Here is a 26,333-nt window from a genome sequence, read left to right as displayed (position 1 = left end):
ATGGACTGAGACATGCCAGTGCGTCCCACTGTGTTTGTGTTTATGTGAAACTTTCATTCCATCCGCATGTGAGCCCTGTGATGAAAGTCTCCTCAATGTGCCATTTTTGTACACTTAAGTACCCTTGCTTAATAATAGGTGAGCTGGAGCCAAATTATTGTATTGTGAATGTCTTTTTTTGGGAGAAGTTAAATTTAATGCTTAAAAAAAAATAAGCAGAAAGAATCCTTTAATCTTTTGTTCTGTTCTTGGTTTGACCTGCTGCTTTGATAGAACAGTGCCACAGAGTTATTATGGCCTTGTAAGGTCAAGACTTGAGTGCCTGCTCATATCTCAGCACAGATGGGCAAGTTCGAAGTAGAAAACCTTGATGGAGAAATGTAATGCGCTAGGACTTCAAATAACACCCCCCCCCCAAGATGTTCTCTGTAAATGTCAGTAAAAGATGGGCTCTGCACCCTACACACACTTTTTGTGTGTGAAAACTAAAGTGGCTAAAAGAAGAAAACAGGCAAGATTGACATTTATTTCTCAGTGGCTTGTGCACTGTGTGGAACATGTAGGATCCCAAACTATAAGGTCCACCTATCATTGGAATTGCAAAGCATCACAAATCCTTTGGAGTTCAGAGATACAAAATAGGTTAATTTCTGCCTGGGAATTTAAAAAATACATTATTTTGTATTGTTATTCTTTCACAGTAGGGGATTATCGTCAAGAGCCAAGAGGCAAGAGGCGTGCAGTTTGATGAGGAAAGAGGGTGGGGTATGCTGTGCCCAGCAGCTCCTGGAAACCTGGTCCCAGCTCTGCTTTTTCCCATTTACTTTTTAATCTCCCTGCATAGAAAATTAGTATGGTTTGAATGTGCAAGTTTGTTGTTTTTTTGCTTTTTTTTAAAGGGGTGGGAGCATTCAAACATGTGATATCCACATGCTTTCCTAACCATGTGATTTTTCCAAATATGTACAGGCCCTTAATGACACTAAAGTCCTATTACAATTCAGTGGGGTTCAGGCTGCAACCCCCTACACATTCACTTTGGAGTAAGTACCACTGGTCGGTGGGGTTTACTTCCTAGCAAACATGCATAAGGTCAGGCTGGATAGGACACAAATCACTGGAGAAATTCCATTCATTCCCTAGCCTCCATCTTGGAGAATTCTAGGAAAACAGACAAGGTCCCTGCAAACTGGGGGTGGGTAAATGTTGTCCCCATCTTCAAAAGAAGAAGAGGAGGAGGAGTTTGGATTTGATATCCCCCGAAGGAGTCTCAAAGCGGCTAACATTCTCTTTTCCCTTCCTCCCCCACAACAAACTCTCTGTGAGGTGAGTGGGGCTGAGAGACTTCAAAGATGTGTGACTAGCCCAAGGTCACCCAGCAGCTGCATGTGGAGGAGCAGAGACGCGAACCCGGTTCACCAGATTACGAGTCTACCGATCTTAACCACTACACCACACTGGGGGAAAGACCCAGGTAACCAGTTTCTCTGGATTCTGACCCAAATTTCTCTTTCCCTACTGCACCCCACAAATCTGGGATTAAGGGGGAAATGCTTTCCAGACCAAATTAACAACTTTTTGAAAGGCTTAAGGCCTGTTACATCTTATTTTAGAAATGGAGCGCTTTCTATCCTAAAATATCATTAGTATCCATTCCTAACTCATTAAAGCATTTCAGATCTTCTACTATTTCTACTCTAAGGAATTTTTTTTGGTAGTTAATATGGAATGTATTATTTTTTGAAAACATTTCTGTAAGGGGAAGAGTTCTTTTTATTTTTAATCTTTAAAAATTCTAGTTTATCACAATCATATCATTTGTACAAGACACTATAGATACATCTTGTAATTTATAATCTAAAAAATAAAAATTTCATCAAAATAGTGTAGCTATTACTATTGCCTGGGCATCGACGCATGAATGTATTTACTGAATATGGCTAGTTTTACTGGCGAAAAGGAAGAAAGTATAGCATAAAGGAAATTCAGTGGGGGAGGGCAGTGAGAATGAGCCATGTGCTTGTGTTTGAAAAGTATTGGATAGCTCTAAGGAAGGACACTAAGACAGGTCACAGATAAGTAGCAGCTTGTTAAATATATACACATTTCATGAAAACCACAAGGTTTTAAAAAAACAAAACAGTGGTGGTATACCCGCAAATCCTGTCATTTGCAAAGACAAAAAACCAAACCAAACAAAACCCAAAAACAAAACTACCATTGGGGTAGAGGTTAATTCTGGAGTTGCTTAGATCTTCTGTAATGTTTCTCTTTGGGCATCCTAAATAACATCTCTCATGTATCAGAGTACTGCTGTACCAGCAAATTAGGGAGCAGTTTGCACATTTACAGAAAAGAGTGTGTTGTGACTCATGTGACTATTTCACATCATGTGATGCACTTGCTCTGTGTTCACATGGAGAAAGAACCACTGGTGTCTCTTTTTCAGCCAGCGCAATTATGGGAACTGGGGAGCTATGGATGTTTCTGAGGGTTTGGTTCACAGGATGTTGTCCTCCATGAAATTGTGTCTGTGCAGATGCTACAGTTTCATCCAGCAGAAAAGGGCTGCTAGGCTTCTTTGCTTGTTTGCGGCATACTTTATTCTGCGTCTTGGAAAGGTGATCAGAGCTGCTGTTCAGGCCAGCAGAAGCCCCTTTCCCCTGATAACAGGTGACTCTGCCCATCTCTGCTGGGTTCTAAGATGTTAGTGGACACTGATCACACTTTCAAGCCTATGTTCATAGATGCAGGGACATAATATTTGTTTTATTTTTATCTGTTTGAATTATCCCAACCCTTTACACACACACACACACACACACACACACACACACACAGCTTTCCTCTTGTGTTTCAGTGCAAACGGTGACCTTCTGTGGCGTCCTGATTCTAAAAGTACCTGCATGTGTTTGCTACCTAGAAAAACCTCTCATTCTCCAATGTTAATTATTGCACTAACGATGAAGGGGAACACGGCAGGGTTTCCCCTTTTCGTTTTAGCTAGAAGCGGGACCTGCTGTTGCCTGAAATGCAGGTGCCAGTTGGGTAATTACAGTGGTCTGTAATGTGCTACAAAACCAAGGAACGAACAGTGAAGGTCATTTTTGTAACCTGGGCTTTGTACATCCTTGAGAAGGGAAGAAGGGTATGCAAAAGCAGCTTCCTAAAGTCAAGTTCAGTGCATTAATCAGAACGTAATCTTATACTTAATGCATTGTTAGGATTTCCGAATTGAGATGCTTCTACCGGAGGTAAGCCTCGGATGGCATCCGTCACGCAGCCAGCTCCTGTGGTTCTCTCCTGCCCTTCTCTCCATCTTCAGTCGGCTTGATGGGGTCACGGACCAGAAGTGCCAAATGATTCACACAGTTAGCGGGAACTGATCTTGCTCCGGGGGCTTTTTCACCCAGGTGCCCAGACCGGCTTTCTGAAATGCTTTAAACAGCTGCTGCTTGACAGACTGGTATGTGTGCGCCAGCAGTTTGGCCTCGCTGTACACCGAGGGCAGATCTCCATGGCTTAATAGCTGTGTGCTCAGCTGTAAGAGAGATGGGGTAGGGTGGGGGGGGGGGTGGGGGGTGCAAAAGGGAAAAACAAACAAACCAAAACAACCCAAAATGCAAATGAATGACGAGCAGCTGTATAAAATGGTTCCGTAAGCTACAAACAAACTGTGCTTAAGATTTTGTGCGTTGGTTTCAAATAACGATGGAAAGGGTGAGAACCAAAAACTGGACATGATATTGACTCCGCCATGCAGGCTTAGTGCCAACAACCTACAAAAAACACCGTCCTGAGTGGGAAGCAGGATTTTGGAGATCAAAAACCTAGTTTACACACCACTTGGAAGGGTGAACTGTGGTGCAGAGACTATAAATTATACCAGGGTTTTGGTTAAAGGTAGGTAGCCGCGTTGGTCTGCCATAGTCAAAACAAACAAACAAAAAAAGTTCCTTCCAGTAGCACCTTAGAGACCAACTAAGTTTGTTCTTGATATGAGCTTTCGTGTGCATGCACAAAACAAGCTTAGTTGTCTCTAAGGTGCTACTGGAAGGAACTTTTTTTGTTTGTTTGTTTTGTTTTGACCAGGGTTTTGGTTTCCCCCCATGGGCGTACCGAAGGGGGGGCAGGAGGGGGCAGCTGCCCCCCTCTAGAAGCAAAAAATAATAATAATTAAATGGTTATCGGCAGCCTAAAAGGAAAAAAAAAGCTCTCCTAAAAAGCTCAGCTACCGGTCTTTCTCCCCCTCCCAAAATCTAAATAACAATTGAGCTCTCCAGACCGGCAGCTGGCCACTGCGTGTGTGTGTGTGTGTGTGTGTGTGTTGTGCCGGCTGATCGTTGCAAAGAGCTTTGGAAACAGTTCCCTTGCATGGTGAGTTGGCTGAGGATCCTAGGAATGGCTGAGGATCCTAGGAAACTGAGTTTTTCAGCCATTTGGGGGCTTTCTGTTTGGGGGGGGAAAGTTTTTCTGTTTTTTGAAGCTGTTTTTGTTTGCTGTTTACATAATATGGTCAGTAATCTAAAAACGAACTGAACCCATAAAAAACGGGGCATTCCTCATCCCCCAAAAAGGTCAACAACTTTGAGCTGAACCCCAAAAAACGGGGGTAGATCACTGCTGAAAGTAGATCACAGTCTCTTGGGAGTTGGCCACCCCTGGTATAAGACATCTAACTAGAATAAAAATTAAAAAAAAATCAAGCAAATAATTGTAATAACTACTGTAATAAAGCACTGCTATAATTATATATAATTTCCCTAAAATTTTGGTTTCATTCGCCTTTCCGTGCTGAAATGTCACAACCTGAACGACCATGGCTTGCCCCCCCCCTAGTTTTGATCCTGGGTACGCCCCTGTTTCCCCCCCTTCTTTTTGTGGCGGAAGGTCTTACTAAATAAAGTACAAAGAATGCACCCCCACACACTGCTATGCATTGTTTTGTTCCTTCTGAATGGGTCTCCCTTAGCTTCTGGGAAGGGACCAGGGGATTTTGGTGGCCAAACTCTTGCTGTTAGTGTGCATATATCTCAAAAAAATTGTTTGGGGTTTTGAAAGGAGAGCAAAATTGAGAATCTTGTGGATTTATTCATCCTCCCTGACCCCAACAAATATGATTCAAGTCAAAATGTTTCACCCAGATTTGAAGAAAGTGTGTTACTGCTTTTAAATATTACGTATAACTCCCCAAAAATATCCTTATCCTGGGTTAATATTTACTGAAGCAGAATTCCCCAAAATATGAACTCTGACTATGCATTTAAGAGCCAACCATCTCCCAAAGCCCTGGGGCTCATGCATAGGCCTCAGCCCCTACTGTCTTGGGGGGGGGGAGACAGATTCAAACCCTGCAGCCCATATTCACAAACCCGACATTCCTATAATGTCCTGTCAGCTCCCTTTTGCTATATCTGAAATCCCAACATTTAGTGGGACAACCGTGGAGACTGAAACATTTATTTGAATACCAAAATCGAGTCTTAAAGGCCGAAGTTCTGATTCTGATCCAATTAATTATGTGTCTGTGCAGGAGTTGGCTGCTGTGGGCATAGCTCCTGCTGCTCAAAAGCCCTTCCAGCAGTCAACGCTGCCTGTGTGCAGGCCCCACTCATACAGTGAGCAATAAGAACAGAAGAAGAGAACTGTTGGTTCAAGCCAAAGGCTCATCTAATCCAGCATTCTGCTCTAAGCACGGCCAGACAGATGCTTAAGGGAAGCCCACAGGAATGACCCGAGTACAGCTCTCCCTGCCTGTGATTCTCAGTGACTGGTTTTTAGGGGCATAATGCCTCTGACAGTGGAAGGAGAATATAGTTATCATGGCCAATAGCCACTGATAGCCCTACCCTCCAATATTCTAATTCTCCCTTGAAGTCACCCAGGTTGGTGGACTTTGCAGTTGAGTGTATACCAAGATCACCACTTCATTCTACATTCACCTGAGGTATGGGGCTAGGAAGAGAAGGGTTCCCTAGTCTAGGGGAGGGTTTTCAAATGCATATCAAACTAACCACACTCACCCTTGAGAGCAGCAGGATCTAGACTCAATCTAGATTGAAAGCAGCATGTTGAGGGTGAACATGAACTGTTCTGGATTGAGAAAAACTACCTTTTTTGTAACAGGTTAGCATGTGCACAGCCTAAAATAGTTATTAATGTATTCCTCTTCTCTCTCTCTCTCTCTCTCTTTCTCTCTCAAATGTTTATATGGTTTTATCATTGGAGGTGATAGTTATTTAATAGCCTTCCACGCAAGCTCTGAAACAGGGGCCAGCAAACTTTTTCAGCAGGGGGCCGGTCCACTGTCCCTCATACCTTGTGAGGGGCCGGACTATATTTTGGAAAAAAATAATGAACAAATTCCTATGCCTCACAAATAACCCAGAGATGCATTTTAAATAAAAGCACACATTCTACTCATGTAGAAACACCGGGCAGGCCCCACAGAGATGCATTTTAAATAAAAGGACACATTCTACTCATGTAGAAACACACTGATAGGTTGAACTGGATGGCCCTTGTGGTCTCTTCCAACTCTATGATTCTATGATACCTGGACCTTCTGCGGGCCAGATTTAGAAGGTGATTGAGCCGGATCCAGCCCCCCGGGCCTTAGTTTGCCTACCCATGCTCTGGAAAGTAAGGAAAAAAGGAAAGACTCTCTGAGTCATTCAAGGCTTCCGGCAGGCCAGCCAACGCTTTGAGAGAAAGCGCAAGGAGAAATCAGCTCCCTTCCTTCCAATCTGTTATAATAAGAGATACTGTGAAACATGCCTAAGAGAGGGCAGTAATCGAGCATCTGGGATTTGCCCACAGCTGAAAGGCTGTCTTGTTGAGTGGGAGATGTTCTGAAATGCTCACCACCCCTGAGTTGCCTGCCAGAAACCATCTTAAGAGACAAAGACACACATCCTCGGTCCAATAATCACCCCGGGCGCCCAGAGAGAAAGAACTTTTTGTTTTGATGGAGGATTAAATCAATCGCCTCCTTCCTGACCTGTCGAAAGACACAGGGCAACCAAGCCAAGAGTGAGAGAGTCTGATGTTCTGGGAAAGTAACCAGAAGTCTTGGTTACAGGTGGGTAGCCGTGTTGGTCTGCCATAGTCGAAACAAAATCAAAAATTCTTTCCAGTAGCACCTTAGAGTCTTGGGAGAGCCATAGACCTGGTGAAAGTTCAATCCGGCAAGTGAATTAGCATTTTCTGTGGGATTCTGCTCCCACTACTCTGGAATATGAGCCTGCGTACAAAGGGGCATTTCCCACCATTATAACAGCACTACAGAATGCCCTTTCCCTCTGCCATAAATGAAGCAAACTTGATCCAAACTTCTTGTAAAGGTGTATCTTTTTTTTTCTTAGATTTCCCTCCTGACCCATAAGAATAGACGTGGTTATTACTGAATTCCTGTTTTGATCTGTTTTTTTTAAAAATAATAATAGTGTTTTACTAGTTTTTATGTTGTATCTCTGTTTTTATCCCACAGCATAAAAACAATAAAACACAGTATTTTTGTATATTGCTTAGAGATGGTTTAATTATGAAGCAGGTTAGAAGTGCATACTACTTTCCTCAACCACCATGCACATGCAGGCCCTGCTATGTGAACACAATGCGCTCTCAGGAAATGGTCTGTTAGACGAGTGTTTGTACAACAACACACACCCCCCTGCAGCAGATGTCAAGGAGATGAGTAACTATACAACTTTTTGAAGACATCTGAAGGCAGCCTTGTATAGGGAAGTTTTTAATGTTTGATGTTTTATTGTGCTTTTATATGTGTTGGAACTCCTTCATGGATTGTCATGACGAAGGGGCTTGAATAACTCAGAGAAGCTATGAGCTATGCATTCATGGCTACCCAAGATGGACAGGTCATAGTGGAGAGTTTGGACCAAACGTGATCCACCTGGAGCAGGAACCGGCAAGCCACTCCAGTATCCCTGCCAAGAAAACTCCATGGACAAAGACAACAGGCATATAAAAGTTATGACGCTGGAAGATGAGCCCCTCAGGTCGGAAGGCGTCCAACATGCGGAGGACAAGTACAAGTAGATTCAGATCTGATGAAGTGGCTGGGCCAAAGCCGAAAGGTCGCTCAGTTGCGGGTATGCCTGGAAGCGAAAGGAAAGTCCAATGCTGTAAAGAAAAATATTGCATAGGAACCTGGAATGTAAGAACCATGAACCTTGGTAAGCTGGATGTGGTCAAAAATGAGATGGCAAGAATAAATATTGACATCCTGGGCATCAGTGAACTAAAATGGATGGGAATGGGCGAATTCCGTTCAGATGACCATCATATCTACTATTGTGGGCAGGAATCCCGTAAAAGAAATGGAGTGGCCCTCATAGTCAACAAAAGAGTGGCGAAAGCTGTACTGGGATGCAATCTCAAAAATGATAGAGTGATCTCGATACGAATCCAAGGCAGACCTTTTAACATCACAGTAATCCAAGTTTATGCACCAACTACCAGTACTGAAGAAATTGAAATTGACCAATTCTATGAAGACTTACAACACTTTCTAGAAATGACACCAAAGAAGGGGCAGAGGAACCAGAGACCAAACTGCAAACATGCGCTGGATTATGGAGAAAGCTAGAGAGTTCCAGAAAAACATTACTTCTGCTTCATTGACTACGCAAAAGCATTTGACTGTGTCGACCACAGCAAACTATGGCAAGTTCTTAAAGAAATGGGAGTGCCTGATCACCTCATCTGTCTCCTGAGTAATCTCTATGTGGGACAAGAAGCTACAGTTAGAACTGGATATGGAACAACTGATTGGTTCAAAATTGGGAAAGGAGTACGACAAGGCTGTATATTGTCTCCCTGCTTATTTAACTTATATGCCGAATTCATCATGCGAAAGGCTGGACTGGATGAATCCCAAACCGGAATTAAGATTGCCAGAAGAAATATCAACAACCTCAGATATGCTGATGACACAACCTTGATGGCAGAAAGTGAGGAGGAATTAAAGAACCTTTTAATGAGGGTGAAAGAGAAGAGTGCAAAATATGGTCTGAAGCTCAACATCAAAAAGACTAAGATCATGGCCACTGGTCCCATCACCTCCTGGCAAACAGAAGGGGAAGAAATGGAGGCAGTGAGAGATTTTACTTTCTTGGGCTCTATGATCACTGCAGATGGTGACAGCAGTCATGAAATTAGAAGACGCCTGCTTCTTTGGAGAAAAGCAATGACAAACCTAGACAGCATCTTAAAAAGCAGAGTCATCACCTTGCCGACAAAGTTCTGTATAGTTAAAGCTATGGTTTTCCCAGTAGTGATGTATGGAAGTGAGAGCTGGACCATAAAGAAGGCTGATCGCCGAAGAATTGATGCTTTTGAATTATGGTGCTGGAGGAGACTCTTGAGAGTCCCATGGACTGCAAGAAGATCAAACCTAATCATTCTGAAGGAAATCAGCCCTGAGTGCTCACTGGAAGGACAGAGCCTGAAGCTGAGGCTCCAATACTTTGGCCACCTCATGAGAAGAGAAGACTCCCTGGAAAAGACCCTGATGTTGGGAAAGATTGATGGCACAAGGAGAAGGGGACGACAGAAGACGAGATGGTTGGACGGTGTTCTCGAGGCTACCAACATGAGTCTGACCAAACTGCTGGAGGCAGTGGAAGACAGGAGTGCCTGGCGTGCTCTGGTCCATGGGGTCACGAAGAGTCGGACACGACTGAATGACTAAACAACAACAATGTGTTGGAAGCTGTCCAGAGTGGCTGGGGCAAACCAGTCAGATGAGCAGGGTACAATTTTTGTTGTTGTTGTTGGTATTTTCCATCAATTCCTATGTGAAAATTTCTAAAGTGTTCCTAAGCACAGGCTTTTGATCCCCAAATAGTGAAAAAAGCCAGGGGAAACCCTCTGGAACCTTGCAAAAGGCAAGCAAGGAAGGGAAAGAATGCTCTTATTTGTCTGATCTATGCCCGTCTCCACCACCTACCATGTTTTCTGACAAAACCGCTGCCGTGGACCAGGAAAACACAAAAGACTGCTTATTTATTTACAGTACTACTACAATTACAGTACTACATGCAGGTCCAGCTGTTTGGATATCTGAATCGGTGGTGTGTTGGATAAGTGAATTATCATGTTTTATAATGAGTGTTTGAATAGCAGGACCAGTGTGTAATTAATTTATGGCATTGGTTTTCATTTAGGCAAATGCATGCCAGGAGGATCAGTCTACCAATGGGCTATTAGTCATGATGGCTGCATTGACTTTCCAGGTCCAAAGGCAACAATGCCACCAAGTACCATTTGCTGGAGAGCAACAATGGGAGAAGGCTGTTGCCCTCATGCACTGTTTATTGGCTTCCCAGAAGCATCTGCCTGGCTGTGACTGGAAATAAGATACCTGACTAGATGAACCTTTGACTTGATCCAGCAGAGCTCTTCTTATGTTTTTTAATGCCTCAGAAACCCTGGAAGTGTGTTAGGGCTCCTCCAGATCACCAGATTATTGCATACTCTGGATTTTTATTACTTATCCAAAATATATTTTTTTTGGCACTCAGATAAGCTAAGTTCAATATGTGCTACTGCCTTTCAAGTGTGCATGTTGCATTCTACTTAAAAATACACATGTTGGTGGTTATTAGCCTGGATCAGATCCTGCACTTGTATGTATATAAAAACACCTTCCTCTTTCTTTCTTTCTTTCTTTCTTTCTTTCTTTCTTTCTTTCTTTCTCTCTCTCTCACACACACACACGAGAGAGAGAGAGAGAGAGAGAGAGAGAGAGAGAGAAACATGCTCTGCCCCGCACACTTGCTGGGCACCACATGTGTTTTGGACTATGATCGATATCCGAGTACAGAGTCTGCTGTAGGAAATGGTGCTTTGCTGATGATGCGAGGCCAGGGAGATGGCTGGGAATGTTATATTGTGATGGACACATAGGTTTGCTTTCACCAAGGCAGGAGTCCTTACCTTCCCATAAAGCTTTGCCCATCGAGTGTAAAACAGGTGCTTGCAGAGTCGTGAAGAACTCCCGCAGTTCCTTTTTCCTGTTGTTGCATTAATAAGCTCGAGGTCTGTAGTGCCCGCTATCCAATTCACACTGAAACCAGGTGATTTCCCTGACTGCCGCATCTCAGCGTTGCTCACTCCTGTCGAAGGGGAAGCAGAAAACATCAAAGCATTAAGATCAATAGCCCCTACCTTGCTCCTACTGGAAGATATGAAATGGAACTTTCTTTTTTTACTGGGAAATGAATTCCATTTCCACACAAACTATTCTCATATTTTGACGGGATTGGCTCCAATCTGCCAAATCTTATAGGTCAGAATTGTTGTGGTTGTTGCTTGTGTGTGTGTGTGTTTCCCCCCAGGTGTTTTGAGCACAACTGTTTTTGGTAAAGCAGCTTATGAATTAAAATGTAATAGAAGATTCTGGGTTTTTTTAAGCACCCGGTCCTTAGATTTAGAAAGAAAGAAAAAAAAAAGACTGCCCAGGAGTAGATAAAACACTGCTTTCTTGTTCCTCCCAGACGATTCCCTCAAAGCAGAAATAAACCTGACTCTAACAAAAGTGATGGGAATAGGGCAAAGTGTGCATTAAAATGCATATATTCATGAGAATAACTTGCAGAAATGCATTATATTGGAGAAAATTGCTTTGCAAAAATGTGCATATTAGGCAAACTATACACGTACATTTAGAAAAAAAAGCCACACAAAATGCTGGTGGATTTTCAGGAGTTTTTTTGTTTTTTTTTTAATTGCATACTAGTGTGGAAATGCGGAGATCTGAAAAATGAAAAAAAGAAATCGACAGATTTGCCCATTCCTATTGTCCACGTACCCATTTGCTGCTTCAAACCGTACCAGCTCACATCCTGCTTTATATGGGATTGAGGCAGAGCTGTATTTAAAGGAATAGGTCTGCCATCATCGTGTGTACTTTTGCCTGTAGTATTACATCTGCCCTAATGCTAACTAGAGTTAAAACACTAACCAGGATTTGAAACCAGGGTTAAGAAGGACTCCAGTCAGTGTTAACCACGGTTATCTTTGGGAGACCTGGAAATAGATTAGCATTAAAACTTCTGTTCCGAATGGCTTCACAGACGAATGTCACTACTGTGCAGAAGGTAAGTTTCAAAATAATGTAAATCTGCTATAAGTCAGATTCATACACCCCTGTCCCCAAATAAGGGTGTGTGTATTTTGCTGGGCAACTTTGAGAAGCCGTTGGATAAGGCAATTTAGAACGGGGCGAGGTGGGGGGGGGGACTGCTGAAAATCAAAACTTTTCAAGGGTAAAAACAGAATTAAAAAAGGAAGTTAGATATTCCTGGACATCACGAACAGTGGAAGAGAATAGCTCCCTAATTATTGTAGATCTTCCTAAACAAAAGCAATTGCCCATCTTCCTTCATCCCTTGCCATCTAATTTTGTTAACATCATTAGTACAACAGGCACATGAGAGAGAATCGCATCCCATGATGCAGAAGGACTGTGTCTACTGCATGGCAGGGGGAGGCTCAAAGAGCATGCTCTTGTCAGTGCTGGAAGATGGCAGCTACAAAACAGGCTAATTAGGATTAGGTAATATTGCGGGGCATAAATAAGGTTACCCAGAGCAGGTGAGATAGCAGCTTGGCAACTCAGCTGACAATCCGTAATGATAGCTACAAACTCACTAGCTGGCCTTAGAGCAGGCATGGCCAAACTTGGCCCTCCAGCTGTTTTGGGACTACAACTCCCATCATCCCTAGCTAACAGGACCAGTGGTCAGGGATGATGGGAATTGTAGCCCCCAAACCGCTGGAGGGCCAAGTTTGGCCATGCCTGCCTTAGAGGAAAGTTCTGTTGTTTTTTTTAGCATCAGCACCACCTCTGTCAAATGTAGAACTGGATCGGTGCCGTGGCACTGGGGAGGTTCTACTCCCCCCCCCCATTCCCTCTCCTTAGCATCACTTTTATGCTTCCCTTTAAAGTTGTTGTGGGGCAGGAGTGTGGGGAGAGAAGCACCTGTATTGCACTTCGTTTTTCTGCTCTTAGCCACTTTAGGAGGGGGGAAGATTGACTTCTGGGTGATGTAGTTCCCAAAAAAGAGCGGACACAGATCTGTATAAAACTGGCATATGCTGATGTAAACCTACATATGCATGTTTACGCATGATTACTTTAAACAAGGATGCGGTAAGTCTCAGCACAGTGGGGAAGACCGTGACCAGGTCGCTTGTGAATGAATCCCTGCTGTCCAGATGTTATCGATGGGGAACTTCAGGGCCCCTGCTGCTCTCCCTTCTTTGGGCTCCTTCCTTTAAACAGCCCTTCAGATAGAGGCCATTTTCAAACAGAGGGCTGTTCCCTGTACAGCAAACAGAGCACTGCTCTCTTACTTGATTTCCATCAAGGAAATAGTGTGTATGAGGGATGTGTTGATGCGAAAGATAAACCTACCATTTCCCAGAATCATGGCCCTGATCCAGCTCCACCCAACCCACCTGAAGGCACTTTTAGGCAATTTTTTTAAAATATAAAAACATAATCTGGAGATTTGATGACATAGCTTTCCCACATAATATTTAGTTTGGTTCTGAGACTCCTGCAATCCTGAATGAAGTGCAGTGCGTGTCCCAAAAAAGCAAGCATCTGATTGTGCTGCAGGAATCCAGAGACTATTATTATTATTATTATTATTATTATTATTATTATTAGAAGGAAGGTGCTGGTGTTTCCTGTGCATGAAAATAGCGTTCCTCTGTGAAATGGGAAGTAAATGCCCATGCTGCTGAGTTGGTAAAGTCATTAATGTTCATCATTTGACAGCTGAACACAGTGCAGAGCTCAGCGACTTGGAGGGCATATAATAGTATAAGATCGCACATATGGGCTCTGTAGATAATCCTGGTGAGATGCAATATGGCAACTCCTGCGCTGGTCCCTGGCTCATTTATAACACACAGCATCTGAAATCACATCTCCTACCACCTCCCCGTGTGCGAGTGTGTGTGTGTGTTTTACACAGAAAAGCTCTGTGTGTTTGACAGATGATGACCATGATTTGTTGTTTTTTTCCAGAAAACAAAGCATAGGTTTTAATGCATATGTTTCTATTAAATTCATTTTAAACCAGGTGATTTTTTAAAACAAGAAACTGGATTTCTTTTAAGGATCAAAAGGGGGAAAAAACACTTGTTTCTTTAATAATTTAAGTGGCAGTACCCTAACTAGTATATACAGATGACTTTGGATGGAAACATAATTGAGTTATCATCTCACACAGGGCTTTTAATCACATTTATGTCACTCTAATAGCAATTTCAATTCTTTCACCAGGATAGCCGAACAGTTTGTATCTCCCCGCTCTTTTTTCTTTTAAAGACAAAAAGTACCAGAGATATAGTAATATAAATGTGTGTGCTGACACTGCCGTGCTATTTTAAGTATTTCCATGTTGAGTCTATTGCAAGCAGATCTGAATGTATGACTTGACACTAATGCGCCAGTCTCTGTCAAGCTATCACCCAAAAGCTTAGCAGATGGAATGCTAGAATATGACAGCACTTGCTAAGATAAGGCCTGCTTGGAATTAAGCCACAGGTAGAAGAACAAACATAGACGCAGCAGCCCTAATGACCAGAGGAAAGCAAAGCATTCAGTCAAATTAACAGCTTTGCATACATGCATTGACAATGAACGCAGAATACAAAAGCAAATTGCATACTGTCCCCAGATAACTATTGTCAATATAGAGAATCACTTCTGATGGAAAACAAAGAGTAACAGAAACTCATGGAAGCTAAAATCCAAGCATCAATATTTGCTGATTTAGGGATGGAGACTGCGAGAATCTAATCCCCTGTATTTTCTCTTTAAGAAAACTTGTGGAAGGAGATGCAAGGAATTTGGAAACATTAGCATACCCGCCAAGTGTCCCAGGGAAAAAATGGGAAATCCTGTTTTTTCGTGTGAGATTGTGGTGGCCATTTTTGGTGCTGCGATCTCTTGTGCCATGATCTTACCCCCCAAAAGCACTTTTTTTTGGGGGGGGGACAAGATCGTGATGCAGCTCACGTGACTTGCCCGAGAGCATGTCCCGGAAGATGCACGTCCCGTTTTTTTATCTGAAATAGTTGGATGGTATGCATTAGTCCTGTAGTAAAGCACCAACCCTGTGCTATAGTAACTTCCTCTAATCCTACTCCAACAGGGAAGCATTGGCTTTGAATCTGGGACCTGACATGAGGATACTTTTTTGCCTTGGGCAATCACCGTCTCTAGGCCTCAGTTCCTCATTTCTTAAATAGGAACCATAATAGACTGCCTCAGAGGTCTGTTATGAAAGCTAAATACAGCAAATCACCTCGCAATTAAAAGAACAGTGGAAATTATAGTAGTAGTTGGAGGTCTTCCAATTAGCAGGCAGTCTTACAGATGGCCCAAAATACCTTCTAGTCTATTGACAAGGCTAGAAACAGAGGGAGAAGGTAGCTAAAGAGGAGAAGACCTCTGGAACACAGTTCTTTAATGAAACTATTTGTTGTTCAACTCCTCTGACCTGTTTAGGTCTGCTGCCAGGACATCGTGATGCTTTGTGTTTCCCAGCCCTTGGCAGAGGCAACCAATGGTATGGAGAGAGAGGAGAAGGGAATGCCCAACATGATGATGTTATGCCATGTGAAAACAGGAAACTCAACACAGGGTTGAAATTTTCAGTGGCAGCCCAGTTGGGGGTATAATCTAGTCTCCCAAGTGAAACACCCATAAATCTACCCCTCACCTGTTGGGCACCTGCATGAAGATTCTTCATTTGTTTCACACCCTGGCTTTTTGCAAATGGATCCCCAGTTAGTTCAGTAATTCTCTTCCCTGGCACTTAGCTTAGTTCTTTCAGCTGATGTGCTTTAGCACACCACTGAATGGGGAATAGGTTTAAATCTGTTCTTAAGTAAATTTTATGACTCAAGGCTCTAGTTTGGTTTTAACACTTATGCTGTGGCTTTCAAGTATCTGGATGAGTGGTGATATACATACCAAAGGGCCAAGTATAATGGAAAGATTGCTGTACTGGATAATGATTGCTTCCAACTATATGGCCTTTCAGGTCAGCCAGAGATGGGTTTAATCATGCTCAATGGTGCAAGCCATTTTTAAGAAGTCTAGTAGGATTCGGTCACAGAATAAGCCATCACCATATGACTTCGAACCTGTGGAAGTTTTCTTTATATAATGTGCTTTGCTACGTTGTGGTACAACCAAATATGATCCTCTGCTCCTTGACAACTGGATCCAGCAGAAATCCTGCTAGTATTACCAAGGGTTATGGAGTGATGCCATCAGTCATGATAAGTTTAAGAAAAGTGGGTGCCATAGCTGCTGCCTTGCCTTATAAATATATCACAGTAAACATTCTTGGGACAGGAACTATTTGTGGTGGAGGACAGCCACTTCCAACAGGAATGGAGGCAGAGAGGTAAGAAGAATCTATTTCAGTTAGTATTGCAATCCTATATACACTTTCCTGGGAGTAAGACCCATTCAACATGGTAGAACGGGGTTCCCCAACCTTTTTGGATCTGGGGGGCACATTTGGAAAGCTAAGAAACTAGGGTTAACACCACAAAAAACCCATTTCACAGAAAACAAACAAACATCCAGGTGATGATTAGCACTCTCCAAACAGACAACTCCACCCCCCCAACCAAATAACCACCACCAAAACAGAGGCCCAATAAACAGGAATCCCCTCAAAATGTGACCCCTCCCAACCAAACACCAAAAAATTGGGAGGGGCAGTGGACCTTGGCAGGCGCTGAGGGTGCTGTGCTCTTAGTGTGGTAGAATGTCTAATTATCAGTAGCATCAAAGGAAAGTGAGAAGGAAGCAAGTATCCCAAGCTGTGAAGGAACACCTGCTTATGTTCCGCGTAGGAGCCCAACAGCACCAGCAATGGGGAAGCAGACTGTTCATGCTTCCAAGCAAGGGTGTCCTTACCACTCAGGAGCAGCTGATTGCGCCGGTATGAGGCTGGCAGTTGACCGACATCTTCTAGTCTATGGCTCATTACCCGTGAAAGGTGTCCAGTGTGAGAGAGGCTCCCCACAATAATGCTATGCAAGTACACAGGCTCGATGAAGTAGCTGAGGAGAGCACCTTGTAAGCCAAGGACGTTCCACCTGCAAGAGGAATTCGGCAGTGAGAAAGGGGTTCGGCAGGTGACAAAATAAGATACGAGAGAGAGAGAGAGTGAGTGTGTGTGTGAGAGAGCACCCTTTTTCATTTGCCTTTTTATCCTGGAGAGAAATAGCGGGCATCTTGAGCTGATTCCAACTGTAATTTTTGTGACAGATGATGGACCTTGATGCAGGCCAGAAATTCAGAATTCCCTAGCTCAGGAATGAGAACCTTACCTGTCCATAAGAACATAAGGAGAGTCTGCTGGATCAGCCAAGTGACCCATCGCATTGGCCAAGCTGATGCCTATGGGAAGCCTATGAGCAGGAGCTGAAGGCAACAGCACTCTCTCCTCCAGCAGTTTCCAGCAACTGTTTTGCAGAAGCAGGCGGCCTCTGGCAGTGGAGGTATATGGAACAAACATGCCTCTCTAGTTGACCTTTGGGGACTCTCCAAAAGCCATACATTGCTGTCCCCAGGCCACAAACCTCACCAGTGCTGCTTCGCACCCTCCCAGTGTTCTTTAACCTGGCTGAAACCACATTTGAACTGTGATTATTTCACTTGCTTTCCTGGAGGGAGGACAAAAAAAGATGTTTGTTGGTGCATGTAGAGGCATCTGGTTTTCCCATGGCTGGAATTTAGTCTACCGCTGGCATGTGGCCCCCCAAAAGTTTGCCCATAATAGATGTGGCTCTCGGGCTGAAAATTGTACCCCTACCCCTTGGACTCCTGTTCAGTGAAGATGCCATCTGTGCACACACAATGGAAGACTGAAAGATATGCATCTCAGCTTAATTGCAGCTGATGTTTCATATTGGATGGAAGCTGGATTGAGGGAAAACATAGGAAACAGAAGCATTTCTCAAGAAACGGTGGGATACGCATGGATTGTGGTTAACGTCCTGTGTACTCATTGTCAAACACCTGGCAGAAGTGAGCTGGAGCCAGAATAAACTGTGAAGTGTACACACAGCCTTATACAGGGGAGAATAGGGGTCCTTGTTTGCCTACATGGATTGAGAAGCACCAGGGTGGTGATGGTGGTAAATGAAAGCAGTGTACCGGTAAACTGCAGGCAGTGCAAGAATTATGGTTGTTCATCCCTCTCCCTTCACATTTGGTTGGGGCAGATCCATCTTAAAACACACCAATCTGCTGTCGCTGTTCTTAATCTGGGCCCTGGTTTCTAGGCATTAATGTTGACTATTAAGGCCCTAAGCATCTTGGGTCAATGGTACCTTAGAGAATTCTATTTTGAGCGTTCCTGTGCATGAACATTTCCAGGCAAGGCTCTGTTTCGGGAGCCTTCTACATCTGAGATTAGAGTTACATGCACTCAGTATTGAAGCCCTCTGGCTGACCTTGGGCCAGTCACTGTCTCTCAGCCTAGTCTACCTCACAGGTTTGTTGTGAGGACAAGCATTGCAGTACCTTGAGCTCCTTGGAGGAAAGGTGGGATGAATGTAATAAATAAATGCTTAACCCACTAAGAGCAGGACCTTTTTCAGTAGTGGCTCTGTTTGTGCAATGCTGTCCTCTATTAAGCCCATGGGGCTCTCTGCTGGCCTTTAGGAAGCAAGGTGAAGACTTTCTTATTTTGACAAGCTCTTGTGGGGTATAAATAACCAAAATAAGAGCATCAATAACATATGTTAACTGCTTTTCTCTAAATGAAATCAGTCTATGCATTTACAAAAAACCTTGCTCCATTCTTGAGCAGCACTCCTGAAGAAATCCTTTATCACAAAAATTGTGGTTTTTTTTTCAAGCTTAGTTGCTCATGAGCTGAAATATGCTTGGCATTTTAGAGCACTACAGAAAGGTTTAGAGAGATTTTGCTATTTAAGGCAACATCCAGCGGTTGCTGTGCTTAAAAAAAACACACATTTAAAGTGCAAATCTGTACCAGCAGGAAGCATTATGTAGCTAATTTCTTACATCATTGTTCTTTTCATTAATTAACATTTCTCAACCGTTAGTGCAATAATTGCGGTGCCTCTGTGCTGTATGTCTCTTTCCATGATTAATAAGGAGCCATTATACTTCCCTTTCCTGAAGCAGTCAATTAACACGAAATACTTTCCATTAATTACTGAATGTTTAAAACCAGCATGCTGTACCTGGAGAGCAATCTGCTCACAGAACCTGTGACAAAAATTGCTTTCAGAAGTTCTTTTGAAATTTTATTCCACACGCGAAAAAGAGCAAACCACAGGCAGTTTAGTTGGCTATATTAATTTGCTTCAGAAGCAGGGCCTGCCAATGAGAAACATCTTTTAATCTCATGGAAGACAAGGCAGCCATCTGGCTGCTGAGGATTTTGGAGTGAGACTGCCCCTCTCTCTTCCTCTCTAAACGCAGGTCATTAAAGTAATGTGTTCATCCTACATAAAACTCAAATGGAAGATAAAAGGTAATATTTATATACAAACAATTTAGTCCCACCATTTAAACAGTCATTGGTTTTATGAAACATTTGCTTTGCTCTTATCAGATTTGCATAACTTGGTGGTGCTGCTGCTGCTGAAGAAGAAAAGATATGCATAGATGTGTGTGGTCATTTCTACAAATGTCTACCTGTCTGTCTCATTTAGGCTACACACTGTATAGTGTACACATTTACTTGGGAAATCGATGGGAGTTACTTCTGAGTGGACACACAAAGGATTGTGCTGCTAAAGGCAGAGCTTACCTGGAAAAACCCCCCTCCAAGAATGGAAGCATGGAAAACAGTGTCGAATTCTCCGAAGTTATAGTTTGGGATTTGAGAAGTAATAGACTAAAATCATCAGAAAGCAATGATTTATTTGGGGGTAGAAATATGTGCATGAACTCAGTAACATTTTTTGATGTCCAGATAAAAAACACCTGCCTCATTTAATTTGCTGGAAATGAAGAAGCACAGTATCTGCACGGGGGGTGGGTGGGGGCGGAATAGCCAATGTTTAAATATGACTACTTATTGGCTGTAGGGAAAGCTTCGTTGAATTGGACCTATCTAGTCCCAGAATGATGTCTCCCTCAACAGCTAGTATTCAGAGGCATTTGCTGCTTCTAAACATGAAGATCCACCGAGCAGTTTAAGAGCTGTAACCACTTCTGCCCAAGAAAAAAGCTGCTTCATTTTGCAATCCATGTTTCTCCAAGACAATGTGTGGCTGCATGCTCAGACCATTTACCCCACAGAAGCTTATCATGTCATGGCCTCACTGTAGGCACAGAGGAGGAATAATTACAATTAGTTATTAGAGAAGGAGGTACAAGTAAGAAGTTAATAAGTTGTGAATGCACATATCTTCTTGCTTTATCATGCAATAAAAATACAGTTACAGCGCAATTGCAACCATGTCGACTCAGAAGTAAGTCTTATTGAATTCAATGGTGGTTAGGATTAGGGCCATGGGCATGTGAGGTTAGGGTCACAGCCTTAGCTATCTACTCTGTTTATAAATCACCTTTCGGCAGTGCTTTTTTCAGCTGGAACTCAGTTCTGGCAGCTCTCAGGTAGGCACCATTGCCATGATAAGAGAATTATTATTAAGGGAAGAGTTCGTGGCGAGTTCTGGCAACTATTTTTATGCCTTTCTGTATTTAATTGAGCAGCTCTTTGGCTAAATTTGAATTGATCAATTAACATTCACTCATACCCTTTAAATTACCCCCCTCCAATTGATTAATCAATGAAAGCAGTCGTTCCCAAACTATCCCCCACCATGGACCACTTGAAAATTGCTGAGGGTGTTGATGAACTGCTTAATTATTTTCCTGCCCCTTGTAGCAATTGTAATGGTCTGTGCTAGAAGCTGCATGGTTTTTAATTGTATATTATGGCTTCTTTTGTTTCTTATATATGGTGTTTTATTGTATTGCAACTTGAATCCCATAGAATAGAACAAACTAAAGAAGCAATGGAAATAAATTAAAAATCAATATGAATATTCAATGTGATGGATGTGCTATTTCCTGTCTTCAACCACAAATCCACAGACACACCATGGACTAGCTAACTGAAGTTTGCAGAGCGCAGTTTGGGAACTCCTGAACTAAAGCTTTACTTGCAGATTATACCGATTCAGTATTGCAGCCCTAGGTAGTGAACTCATTTCAAAGCCCAGAGAGGAGCTTCTGGAAATCTCGGACCAATAACCAGGAGTAAAACCATTTTTATCATGTGATCTTCTCTTCAAGTGAACTAGGCCTAGCTGGGTAAAGGAAAGTAAATTAGCTTTAGACCTAGGAACAATTTATGCCTCTTCAGGAACAAAAGTATCTATGGCGAAACTGAGTTCTGGAGGAGGTTTGCTTCTGTTAGGTACAAGAATGCTGCTGTGATTTTACTGCTTTCTCCATGGGCAACGTTTTCAAAATTAACATTATTATGCAGAATAAATGTGCTGTTACATTCCAGCTTCTCAATATATCAAACTGACTTGTCTAGGTAAGACATATGATGGATTGTTTGACTTCCCCCCCTAATTGTGCAAGACTTTTAAAATGCCCCTTTCAAGGACACGTTCCCTACTTAGATAACATATTTTAAATAACTTTTGTCATACTGGAAAAGAAACCCGCTGGTTTACCTGCATAACAGAGGAGCAAATGCATGGATTTAAACCAAATTATCTCCACAGAATCCAGGTGATCTGAACTGGCTTAAATTACACTGTGGACTGGGCTGTTATAGCTCCTTGTTTTTGATATGAGGAGTATAACACTGGTACTAGGGGCTTTGTCCACTGCCATTACTTCCATATTTATTACAGAAGTTGGGGTGGTCATTTTGCTTTCGGTACATCTAATTCCTACAAACATATGTGGCCCCCATCTGTCTATAATTGAAATGCCAGTAATGACATGGAAGGAATCAGAGAGGAGCCAGTCTTCCATTCAGTAGATGACACTTCCCCCTAGCTTGTAAATTACTGTATTTTTCCGTGTATAAGATGCCCCCTATTTTGGGGGACTCAAAATTAAGAAAATGGGGGGAGACTACCCCCCTTTTAACATTATTTTTTGGTAAAAAAAAAAACCCTAGTCTTATACACGAAAAAGTACAGTAATCCTCTGCAGCTGCCTAACATTGCATTTAAGAATGGGAGTTGCTGTCCAGGGTCCTGAACAGGCAGCTCCTGAAAGCCCCATCATGTCTACCTATGGCAATAGATCTGGGTGGATCCAACTGCTGAAATGGACCATCAGTTGCTATCCCAGGTCCTGGAACACCAAGCATGGTCACCTCCAGCAATAGTAGGGGCATCCAGAAAGAGTGTTCCTGGTCAACCTTTACCCCTTTGCTTCACCCCTACAGTACGTAATGTCACTTATACTGTGCTGGCTCTGCTCTTCCTGAGTCTGATGTGCACCATCACAAGGCTTTCCTGTTTACTATGCTGGAGGATCATGCAGCCAATTATCAAAGCTTCCTCCTGTATTTTCACGCAATAAGGATTGTTATTCATGGTAGTCTCCAGTCTGCAGAACACCTGTGGTTTTTCTAGTTACATGACAATTCAGCTATTATTGGTTTGGAAACTGGAACTACTACATTAGGGTTTGATCTGTATTTTAGCAGTGGGTGGTTTGTCTTTTTGTATCTGACAGTGAAAGACCAAGGCCAAATTCTGATTGATGCAGAAAAGGATTAAATAAGAAGAGAGAAGATTGCAAATAGACTTGTATCATGTGTGCAGATTGTCTCTAGTTGGGAGAGTTAGTTGTGTTAATTGATTTTCACTTTCATTAATAAGCTGCAGATTCCAGGGTCAAACCTTCCAAGCCAACATATGCGATCCTGATAGTTTGTCATTAAAAGACATACAAAAACTTTGATGTTTTTTATAGTTACCTTGGAACATTTCTCTTGCATGCAACTCATTTTGCTGATATCATTGTGTAAAGCAATTGTGCTTTAGCACTTAAGCTTTTTCATAGGTGGCATTAAGCTTTTCAGGATCCCAGTGGAAAAGGAAGGGAGACTCCCAGCAGATTGGCCTGGAAAGTCTGAAAGATGGTGCCCATGTACTAATCCAGGGGGTGCCAACATAGCTCCTGTGAGCACATAATAATAACATTATTATTATTATTATTATTATTTATACTGCACCCATCGGGGGTATATGCCCATGGAAGCTTTCTCTGATGCCAGCAGGGTCCCCCTCTCCACCCACCCGTCTCCTGAAATTAGGCTTAAAACAAGAATTCTGTTCTAGCCAACAGTGTGTGTTTGGCTGCAGTGGGATGTGATACCCACAACACTGTTTCTGGTTTGTAAATGTGTCCCTAGCCCCCAGAAAGTCATTAAGCTATGTACCAATCAGTTGACAGAGGAGACATCTTTTAAAAACACACACACTACACTCAGGAATTTTTAGAAATTTTAGATCCTCCTCTGGGCAACTCCCTGTAGCTTTTTGCTCCGTCTGCTTCTCAAATTGTCCCCAAACAGAAGTGCAATCCACTTTAGCTTCCTGTTACCCATATATAATGTATTCCCAGACCATTTGTCAGCACCTTGGCAGGGCCCACTGACACTGCTGAACCCCACCCTGGGAAGCTGAGTCTGTGGAGTTGCCATTTTAAATCATATCAGGATAATTGTGGGGAATTTTAAGTCATGACTCCTAGTTGCCCAATGGCACTGCCAGCTAAGTCTGTGGCTGATATCTTCCAGCAATATGATATTAGGCACTTCTGATGTTCTTAAAATGGACTTGGAGTGCAAAGGGTAACACTGAATTTTAACAAATAATTTACTTGCGATTAACATGCACAAAAACTGCTGAATGCTGTGAATGATAACTGAATGGAGGGAAATGCTTTTTTGATGTTGCTTACAAATACCTTGTGAGCAAGAAAGTATGATAACAGCTGTTGGGATAAATTATTAATTGTGCATTATTTGCTCAGCTCCAGTAATTCTTTGCAATATATCAGAAAACTGCTTCTCTGGTTCTCCTTCTCTTTGCAAGTCATGCAAAACAGGCTGTTTTCAAGGAACTGGGGCCAATGTTCTCGATGTGGAATTTTTCTCCAAATCCCCTGAAGGACAATTCAATCAAAGGACTGCTTACTCAACAATCTCCTTTAGGGATATATGAATTCGTTTGAGCATTTGGACCCCATGAAAATCAAATCAGCCAATATATGAACACATGAGATCAGTGGTGTGCAGTGAAATTTTTCACAGGGGAACATATAGGGCCACATGGCGAGGGTGACATATGTGTGAGCATCACACCTCCCTCCCTAATCCAGGCAGAAACTTCCCAGGCTTTGGGAAGGAGGCAACAGGCCTTAATACACCAATTTACCAGGAACATTTAGGGGACTAGCTGAAATGGGGAGATATAAGGATGCCTATCTTCCAAAATATATGTTTCTATTATGGTGATGTTATGGACTGGCGGGATGCAGAGTAATGGTGGGAGGCATAAGCTGGGGTACCCCCCCCCCAAGGGAAGAAAGCTCAGAGCCAGGGGACTAGTGGTGGAGCGATAATGAGTGGTCAGAGAAAGAAGAGGGAGCAGACTGGAAGGAGGTGGTGTCAGAAGTTGAAGAGGCAATAGGGTTTTGTGAGCAGGAAGCATTTGTGGCAGAAAGCAGTCCAGGACCAGAGGCAGAACAGGAGGTTGGAGAGGAGGGGGGGCCAAGAGGCAGTGATGAAGCAGACTGATTAATAAGCCAGTGGGTCCCCCCCTCCTGCTGTGACCAGCTCCCCTCACCCTTGGTGGTTTCCTGAGCTATTTTGTTTCTTTGAATAAAGAGAGTTAATATCAAGGCTGGAGTCAGATGCAGGTTAGCATGAAGAAACAGTCAGTTGTCAGTGAAGTTGACTCTTCAAGGAAACTGTATACAACTCAGCAATACTTCCCAGTAGGTCTTATCCCTGTAGAGCAGTTGCCAGAACTGAAGGTCCCACCTTCCACCCTTTCTAAGGTTCCTCCCTTCCTAGGCCTAATGAGCACACCAACTTTTCCTGGTAGGAGGTAGGGGTGAGGACTGAAGCCCCCTGCCTTCCCACAGCTCCCTAAATCTCCTCTTCCTGCACTCTCTCTGTCTGGCCCTCAGGACTCCCAGGACTCTCCCACCTCTCCAGGACACAACTCTCGCAAGCCTTGCTCCATGCCTTCCTTGAATGCCTTTGCTTGGCTGGAATGTATTCTTGAACTGTGATGATGCCTCTTGCTTGCCTGGCTGGAAAGATATGTATGGGTGTGTGTGGAAATCTGATTTTGTATGTGTGTATGAATGAATGAATGTGGCGCTGTGGGTTAAACCACAGAGCCTAGGGCTTGCTGATCAGAAGGTCGGTGGTTCGAATCCCCGTGATGGGGTGATCTCCCATTGCTCAGTCCCAGCTCCTGCCCACCTAGCAGTTCGAAAACACGTCAAAGTGCAAGTAGATAAATAGGTACCGCTCCGGTGAGATGGTAAATGGTGTTTCCGTGCACTGCTTTGGTTCACCAGAAGTGGCTTTGTCATGCTGGCCACATGACCCGGAAGCTGTACGCTGGCTCCCTTGGCCATTAACGCGAGATGAGCGCCGCAACCCCAGAGTTGGACACGACTGGACCTAATGGTCAGGGGTCCCTTTACCTTTACCTATGAATGAATGAATGTAGTCTACTGTACGAAGGTAAGATTGGATACACAGTCCCTGCCTGTTTTGCTACCTGTTCTTACTGTCCACTCCAGAGCATTGCTGGGTCTGCTTCCTTCAAAGCCCCTCTGAGTTCAGCCTCACCAGGACTGGACAGCATCATGAGCAGTTTGCTTCCTTTGAAAGGAGGGCTATACATTCTACTCAGTGCAGGGATGCCACCAAAAATAGCACTCCCACAGTGAGTTCTTCCTCACCCTAATGCAAAATCTAAAATATAAGGTGTGACATTATGGAGCTGTGAGGTTCCCCTGCTCCCATCAGGCACGTCCAATGGCAAGGTGATGTCACTAAACATCATGGCTGGGAGGGGATGGCAGGAATTATGCCATTTCTGACAGCTTCCTTGTGGCATGTGTAATGCATAGAATTTAGAGAGAAGACAGGTGGAATATGAAGTAGGAAGTCTTGACAGCCAAGAAACCTAGAAGAGCCTGAACCTCACCCCCAGATTGAACTCAGAAGCAGAAAGAAGCCCCTGAGGAAAGGATCTCAGATAGAACAAGGGATGCT

General features: G+C 43.2%; 1 protein-coding gene across 3 annotated transcripts in view; it reads right to left on the bottom strand.

Moving 5' to 3' along the window:
- Positions 1–1,465: 1,465 nt before the first annotated feature.
- The window catches only part of ADARB2 (adenosine deaminase RNA specific B2 (inactive)), a 373,028-nt gene continuing 348,160 nt past the window's right edge, over positions 1,466–26,333 (bottom strand). For all 3 annotated transcript variants that reach the window (XM_033165589.1, XM_033165590.1, XM_033165592.1), the window contains 3 exons: positions 16,979–17,160; positions 10,960–11,138; positions 1,466–3,541 (listed from right to left, as the gene is read on the bottom strand). In XM_033165589.1, the coding sequence (XP_033021480.1) occupies positions 3,365–3,541; positions 10,960–11,138; positions 16,979–17,160 (538 nt within the window). In that variant the 3' untranslated portion in view covers positions 1,466–3,364. The remainder of the gene's footprint in view (positions 3,542–10,959; positions 11,139–16,978; positions 17,161–26,333) is intronic.

Source organism: Lacerta agilis, chromosome 12, assembly GCF_009819535.1.
Source record: "Lacerta agilis isolate rLacAgi1 chromosome 12, rLacAgi1.pri, whole genome shotgun sequence".
Lineage (NCBI taxonomy): Eukaryota > Metazoa > Chordata > Lepidosauria > Squamata > Lacertidae > Lacerta > Lacerta agilis.
This window is presented reverse-complemented; position numbering and strand designations above follow the sequence as displayed.